At 35.4% G+C, this 8,535-nt stretch overlaps 1 protein-coding gene across 1 annotated transcript; it reads left to right on the top strand.

Annotated features, from left to right (window-relative positions):
• The first annotated feature begins 6,815 nt into the window (after positions 1–6,815).
• Positions 6,816–7,859, top strand: LOC150077022 (uncharacterized). Its single transcript, XM_090385760.1, has 2 exons — positions 6,816–7,712; positions 7,764–7,859. Exons 1-2 carry the CDS (start codon positions 6,816–6,818, stop codon positions 7,857–7,859), a joined length of 993 nt encoding a protein of 330 aa, XP_090241886.1.
• The last annotated feature ends 676 nt before the right edge of the window (positions 7,860–8,535 follow it).

Below are 8,535 nucleotides of genomic sequence, written 5' to 3'. Positions count from 1 at the left end.
TTTCTGTAATCAAAAAGTAGATTTGGGACTCGAAATTAATTTTGGTTGTGGGATTTATCTGTTTCTCTTCTATCTCAAAGTAGGAGTTTCTCCCTCCCCCACAATTTTTTTTTTTTTTTTTTAGGAAAAAAATTTCTGTAGTTTTTAAATATTATTCTTCACGTAATACTTGTATTGTTTTTAATACAGAAATTATTTTAGAAAGGTGTTTTTTTTTTCCTTCAAGAAAATAAAGAATTAATTCTGCTGAAAATAAAAAAACTGGTTATAAAATATATAACATTTTATAAACTATTGTTTCCATATTTTTAAAGTAGTTCAAAAATTGGCACACTGTGAAATTTCAACGTTGTTAAATCCTATCCCGATTAAATATGCCCTCGGTGTCTTCATTATTCAAACAAAATAATTAATTAATGAATATTTCATAAACCTGTTGTAAAATGATTGCTATCTGTAGAACACCCGGGACAGTTCTTTACCATAAACAGGCTATGCACTATTCTTCATGTTCACAGTAATAAAAAAATTTTTCTTGCACAAGGAGTTGCAAAGGTATTGCATTACTAAGAAAAACTATAGTAATCAGGTTCATAAGCCATTCACTGTCTCCTTTGTTTGGCATTGAAAAAGTGTAGTTAACGTTTTTTTTTGTTGTTGTTTTTTTAATGAAGACAATATTAGAAAAGTGAATAGATGCTGATGCCATTTATTTGAAAGTAGTGCAACGTGAATGCAGCGTGTTCTTTGTGAGCGGTAATACCATTTCTTTGACTGGGCATTTTAACTCTTTGTAGCCCAAAAAACACATGCAATCATAAAATAGTCCTTTCGTCTAGCTATTATTTTACTGAATGGAAAATAATTAGATGAAGTACCCTTAAGTTTCGTGTAGCTATTATTTTATTGTATTAAATAAAATCCCAGGGGCTCACATCAGGTGAGTATGGGCTTAGCAAACCCAGGGTCCTGAGCTGGATATCATCATTCTTCTCTTTCTTGCTTTCTACCTCTCTCAGGGTTACTCGGGATTTTTTTTTTTTTTTTTTTTTGGCTGATGCAGCATAACCCTCAGGCTTCCTTGTACCATATGGCTAATAATAATAATATTAAATCTACGTGTCCTCGTGGGGTAAGGCAGATGGCATAATCCTCGCCCTCCCCACTCCCAATGGAAGAGACCTGAGAAACAGCATACAGAAAAAACACACACAACAAAAATGTTCACTTACTTTGGAACGAAAATATGAGCTACATTATGAATGGCTGTCACTGCTATTGAGAATACTGACACAAATTTTTTTGAGTGGTACTGTGGATCCTTTTATATTATCTAATTATTATCACTAAAGGCACCTAATATTTGAAGGAGCAGAAACAGGCTGTCATAATATTCTTCTCTTTCAAGTATGTTTAAGATTAAAGATATAGGATTTGCAGGGATACCTAATACAGTAATGCACTTTAAAATCTCTCTGAAATCTGTCCAATTTAATGTTTTGGAGATCCAATTGATTTGAAAGTAGTGCAATATCAGGCAACTCGTTGTGAAGGAAAAGTTTGTTCATCAAGACTATTGCAGCACTTTAAATCCTGTTGGCTGTAAAAACGTAGGAAAGGACGAGAAGCCCTCTTCTAAGGCAGCCCTTCTAACTTCATATAATTTCAATAAAATTAAACAGCACAGTTTTTAATTTTGAACCTTTAATTTTTTCTTTCTTTTTAAATGACCTTTTTTATGTATAACTTTAATGAATTTACAAATAAAAAATATAGCTCACTTTCATAGTATTCAGCTTTATAAGAATTAACAATCTCTGTTATTTGGCTATGAAAATCCTGGTTTTTGTTTATTAAAAAAAAAAAACAAAACAAAAAAAAATGATTTCTTCGATTCATTCTACCTTTGCACCATTTTTGTTTGTAGTGAATTGTCCAAGTCAGTGGCGGATTACCCATTAAGGCAATGAGGCACGTTCCTCTGGCCCCAGGCTTTTGGGGGCCCCTAGCCAAGACATTTTCCTAAAGTGTTCTAAAATAGATTAATGTTTTCAGTAAACATCATAAAAATCTTGATTAATTTAAGCGAAAATTTAAGAAAAAATTCAAAAGTACAAAATTTCATTTATCTGCCACCTAACTTTTATTTTATTATTATTATTATTTTTTGGGGGGGGGCCCCCAAATATAATTTGCCTTGGGGCCCCAACTATCTTAATCCGCCACTGGTCGATAATTAGCATCGTTTTAATTGTATCTCGTATTGTGAATACCTTCTAAACAAGTGGCCAAAGTAGTGCACTGCTTTGAATAAGTAACGCTTCACCAGTGGAGAAGACTACTGTTACTTATTCTCGGCAGATACCACCACCAAAACGGCACCGTTTCGAAGCTGATTGGCTTCTCATCAGTGGGTGGGTAGGTACCCTGGTGTTGCAATAGTGACAACTCAGTTATAAACTATAAGTCCACAATATATTCTTCATGCAAAATAATCGCCTTAGTTTATTCTATTTTCACGTATTAAAATTAGAACGGAAGAAACAATCTTCACCGCGTCTCCCACAGTCCAACTGCAATTGGTCGTCAGTCCCTGCGTACTTGCTCCGCCCTGTCAAGCGGAATGTCGACAGCTAACGCATGATATTAACCCAAGAAACATTCCTCATCCAGATAAAACGTAATGAAAAGTGCCAAATCTCAAGACTAATAATTTTGACATATTGTAATTCACAGCTAGAAAATCACAGCTGACGAATTCAATTAATAGTACGGTATTTATTTACTGTTAATTCCTCTCTTTCTGAAAATTTTAAGATATATCATTATTGTTATATTTGGTTTTTAGGAGCATTAGCAACTAAAGCCATATTGCTCCGGGGATATGCGGTGGTCATTCCCTGACCTTTCCACATCCTCCGTATTTGGTGGTCACTGGCTCGAACCCCCGTCTAATCAAGAAGCGTGTGCTACGCACTACTGCTCCTGCCCACCTAGCTACGGAGGCACCTCGATATGTCATTAAAATAAATAATAATGTTAAATATATTAATAATAAAACAAATAACAATAATTAAATTTAAAGTAAATAATATTAATATTGTATAAATATTAAAATAAAAATAAATTTACTTTTACTTTAGTTGAGCTTAATTATCCCGTAAATGAATTTAATTTCAAATTAGTTTTCTGTGTGTACTGGCCGTAAACAGCCAGTACACATAGGCCCTCCAGTGTGGGTAGCACAGTTAGTAGGATCACCGTTCTCTCCACACCGGGTGAAAAAGACCCGAGTTCGAGTCCCGTCGATGATGTAAAGAATTTTGATGGGCATTTTTCATCGTGGCTGAGTTATTCGGTCTCAGGCGAGGTAGGGTGGCTTTTTCACCCGGAAACTCTGGTATTTTCTCCAGCAAACAGAAAATCGACCTCAGAACACGCCAAATTCACAGATAATATATACTGAGCAATATGACCTCAGTCGCTGATGCTCCTTAAAACCCTACTACAACAACAACAATAATACACATAGAAAACTAACTAAAGATAAAATCTCACCTTGGTAAGGCGAAATTTTATCTCTTGTAGTGAACTGGTACCTTTGATTATTCCTAACGAGAGACGTAAGCAATGAGGTATTACCGTTCCTTTTCCCACCTCATGGTCAAATATCTGCCACAATAATGCCCAAAAACTATCACCGAGTTTCAGAACTCAATTATTGTGCTCTTTGAAAAGAAACAGAAAGAGAACATTCATCACGTAATAGTAATAGTAATGGTGATAGAGGTATGTGATGAAAGAAAGCAAGCGTATGAGCTAATGTAGCATCAGCCAAAAAAAATAATAATAATAAAATAAAAATAAATAAATTAAAAAAAAAGCATACAACCATTCCCTCTAAAAGTTTGTCCAGTTCCTCCTTGAATTTATTTAAGCTATCAACTTCCACAACGACAGATGGAAGTTTGTTCCAGCAATTAACCACCCGCTGGCTAAACACAAATTTCCGTACATCTATTCTACAACCGTCTTTTCTCAATTTGAATTTATGACCCCTTAGGTTCGTAATGTGAGCAAGTGGAAGAATCCCATCAGAGTTCAGTGTGCTCAACCCATTCACGGCCTTATACACCTCAATCAGATCACCTCACAGGTGCCTAGTCTCCAGCCGCTGCAATTTGCAGAACTTAAGCCTCTCTTGTTAAGAGCACCCCTTTGTTCCCCTCACCAATCCTGTTGCCCTTCTTTGTACTCATTCTAGCAACTCCACATCCTTCCTAAAATGAGGCCTCCAGACCTGTACGCAGCACTCAAGGCGTGGCCTGACCATTGCCTTATACAAAGGGATAATCACCTCCTTTTCTCTGCTAGCAAAATTCCTGTATATCATTGACAAAACCCCATGACCTGCTCTTGCAGCCTGTCTGCATTGCTTAGAAAACTTCATATATGACTGTACAATTACTTCCAGCTCTCTTTCATTTTCTACCACCCTAAGTGTAGTACCACAGTTGATGCGTTCCTCTGGGGTTACTTCACCCCTATGCAGTACTTTATATTTGTCAATGCTAAACTTCAGTTTCCACCTCTCAGCCCATCGGCTGCTTTTCCAGATCCTGTTGCAGTAGTATACTGTCATTAATAACCCTGCCAACCTTCGTATCGTCTGCAAACTTAGACATTAACCTTGATATACCTTCATCAATCATTGATAATTACAGAAAACAACAATGGGCCGGACACCGAACCCTGTGGGACTCCACTAATAACATTAGTCCACGAATCGCAGCGTGCATTGATTACCACCTTCTGTCTTCTCCCACTCAACTACCCTTTTATCCATTGTAGCAACTTACCCTTAACACCATTCTGCTTCAATTTGTGCAGTAGTCTTCCATGCTCAACAGTGTAAAAGGCTTTCGTGAAATCGAAGTATACGATATAAAAATTATTTTTTGCATCCAGTTCCTTTGTAACCACATCATATTTTTTTGTTTGTTATTTGATTTTTAGGAGCATTAGCAACTAAGGCCATATTGCTCCGGGAATATGCGGTGGTCATTCCCTGACCTTTCCGCATCCTCCGTATTTGGTGGTGACGGGCTCGAACCCCGGTCTAATCAAGAAGCGTGTGCTATGCACTGCTGCTCCTTCCCACCTGGCTACGGAGGCGCCCACATCATAGTATCCAATCAAGTTTGTCAGACAAGACTTCCCCTTAATAAACCCATGCTGTCTGAATTATTGATGCAGTCTTGTCTAGATGATCCTGCAATGCATCTTTAACCAGTGACTCCATTATTTTACCCGGAACAGAAGTTAAACTAACTGGTCTGTAATTATTCGTGTCACCCTTCGATCCCCCTTTCTGAATTGGGGATACATTTGCACATCTCCAGTCTGTGGGGACTTCCCCTGAGTCCAAGGATGCTCTCATATTATGGCTAAGGGTTTGCTCAGTTCCTTTGCCGCCCCATTTCATATAATTGGATAAATCTCATCCAGCCCAGGTGCCTCTCTTAAGTTTAATTTCAATAATTTCTCCTCCACTTTGCTCTCAGTTATTACAAAATCATTAAGCACCCTGTTAGAATTTGACAAACTTCTGGCATTTTCCTTCCTTAATAACTCCTTATGTGTGAATGTATATGTAAAATACATCATTAATAGAATCCCATAATTTGTCACTCTTTAAGAACATTTATAGCAAAAGGACACTAAGAAAGCCAGGCGCCCTCAGTGCAATACACAATGGCTAATTAGGGCTATGTCTTCTCCCTTAACACGCTGATTATTCTCGGATTGGGATATAGCATTAAAACCGTATACTGTATTTCAATTGTGATGTATCATAATTAGTTATTTATAAAAGAAAACTCAGGATGCTTCAACAATGAGAAACAAGTTTTCACAACAACAGCGTCTCTGTTATAATCACTAATATCAGCACTGTATCCAGATATTATCGTAGGGAGGGTCATGGCGACCAGGTTTTTGAGTACAGTATATATTTTTTAGATAGACCTAGGAACGCTTAAACGCACATAAATAATGTTTGATTGATGATTTGCCTATTTTGTGGAACGAAATTCCACAAAATAGGCAAATTATCCGTAGAATACATGCAATTTATGCACATGGTGTATCTATTCTTCATATCCATAGTTGGCTTTTTTTTTTTTTTTTTTTTAATGAAAACCCCAAACACGAAAGGTATCAAAACCTATAGTACTCAGTACCGTGCATGGGTTGAAGGAGAAGTATGGGGGGAGGGGGTGCCGGAAACTTTGCTCTAGAGACTAAACACGGGTTTCACCACTTCAAGCCTCCAATAAGCAAAGTGGTGGTATTTCACCGGTTGATGAAAGTCATCTACCGCCTGGCTTACGAAACTTAGAAACTAAAAAAAAAAAAAAAAATCAGAATCGGGAGAATTGAAAATATTAATTATTGATATTTTTAATTTTTCTTGATAATATTTTAAATCGATTTCTGGATATTATATCAAGAAATAAATATCGATCTTGTTAATTTTCCTGGTTCGAGATTGCGGAGGACGAACGTTCTCACAACGTAGTATTTATTGTGTGGTGAGTTGCGTTGTGGCTGTTCATATTTTCGTACAGTTTTCGAAATATTAGAAATTAATGTTTTTAATTTGTTTCATGTGAACCAGGATACGATTAACTTGAATCATTATCAGGGTGAGCTGCATTTATTAGCTGAAGATAAAAATTTAAGACCGATTAAGGGTTAAGAAGTCATTCATTTAAGTATAGTATTAGCTGAAAGTCATTTATTGAAAAAAAAAAATGTCAGTTGCGTCGTATTTATCTTTTTTGGATGAAGATCTGGCTTTAGAGGAAGGTAACGAGTATGATCATTTTTGGGATGCTCCAGAAATTGAACCAGATATGTCGGAATTACTCACAGCGCCCTTTCCAGATATCAACAGTACTTCTCCTGATCCTTACCAAAAACTTGATGTTTTTACAAGTAATGATAGAGAAGATCGAAGTGTTGCTTCTTGCATATCCCATCCGTATATTGTAACCCTTAAGTCATCAAGTGATACTTCTAATAAACAGAATGAAGCCAGTTTTTCATGTCATTCCAAATCAGAATTCCTAGTTTCTTCTGAGAGTAGCAGCTCTCCAGATCAAGATTGTTATCAGTGGGAATATTTTGAAAAATTATCTGCTAACAGTTTTAATAGTATCAGTTTAAGGAAGGGTGAAGTACCATCCTTAATTTCAGAATTAAATACACCAAACCAAAATGAGAATGAATCTAGAAATCATCAGACAAAGTTAATCATAAAGGTTCAGCATCATAATAAATTTCCTCTGGAAGAAGAATGCTCCTTGAAGCAAGGCCGTTCTGTTTCTAAAAATGCACAAGCAGCACGGGAAAATAGGTTGAGAAAGAAACAATACGTTGACAGGCTAGAAAAAACACTCAGTGAGTTACAAAATGAAAATGGCCACTTGAAGGGTCAAAAAAAGGAAATGGAAACAACCATTAAAGATTTACGCAATGAAGTAGCATACTTGAAAGGTGTTTTGGCTAATATTGATGAAATAGCTACTGTAATAAAAGGTATTAAGACGGTATCAGGAACTGCTTTTGGTGAAAGTTGTAAAAGATCAAGTAATGAATATCCACAAGAAATGTTAAATAAAAAGCCAAAATTTCAACAAAATGAAGCTGTTGTTCATTTTAAAGATATTACAAATGATGAATATTCCACAGATGAAAAGTATGGTGTCTGTCTACATGTAGCAAACAATCAGGTGTCATTAGAATTTTGTCAACATTGCAGTTCTGCGCACATTGAACAAGAGCATCTTGTGTGATGTTTAATGTGTTATTGATGTTTTTTTGATTTTTTTTAAGTGATACTAAAATGGTATACTATCATTCTTATACTATATAAGAATTACTTATATAAGTTAAATTCAGAAATTATATATAAATTAATACTGTATTTTGGTCAAAAGGAAAGCTTTGTGAGTAGAATAATATGTAAAAAGTCACTAATTACCATGAAACTTAAGCTTGTATTCTTTACATGCAACACTTATTTCTGGAGATATTTTCCTTTTCAGGAATACAGATGTCATGTGAAGCAAGTATCTTCATTCTGATGGAATAAATGGTACGGTATCATTGTTCTATGGCTGTTAATATTATTATTATTATTGTGTATTTTTCAAATATACCAATTCATTATGATTGGGTTATATATTTTCATTTTCAGCAAATCATCTGAAATGGAGATCATAGGAGTGCCAACTTTTAGGTGAGCATAATTTCTTACCGAAGAGAAATATTTGCATTATGTTCAGGAAATGATTTAAGTAGTTATTAGTAGTATTGGAAGAAGATTAAGAGAGCAACTTTTAATTTTGTTAACATTATTATTTTTTTATTTTTTTTTATTTTCAATTAACTTGCCTGCAATTTTCATAATACTTTATTTATTTTATTTTTTTTTTGTGGGAGGGAAATAACTGCTGCTTGACTTGAAAA

The sequence above is a fragment of the Mastigoproctus giganteus genome, chromosome 12 (assembly GCF_048544385.1).
Source record: "Mastigoproctus giganteus isolate SK-2022 chromosome 12, ASM4854438v1, whole genome shotgun sequence".
Classification (NCBI taxonomy): domain Eukaryota; kingdom Metazoa; phylum Arthropoda; class Arachnida; order Uropygi; family Thelyphonidae; genus Mastigoproctus; species Mastigoproctus giganteus.
This window is presented reverse-complemented; position numbering and strand designations above follow the sequence as displayed.

Excerpts from the sequence above, each read along its gene's own strand:
- LOC150077022 (XM_090385760.1), top strand. The coding sequence starts at position 6,816 with ATGTCAGTTGCGTCGTATTTATCTTTTTTGGATGAAGATCTGGCTTTA. Across the intron at positions 7,713-7,763 it reads AATTTCAACAAAATGAAGCT|TATGGTGTCTGTCTACATGT; the intron begins GTTGTTCATTTT and ends ACAGATGAAAAG.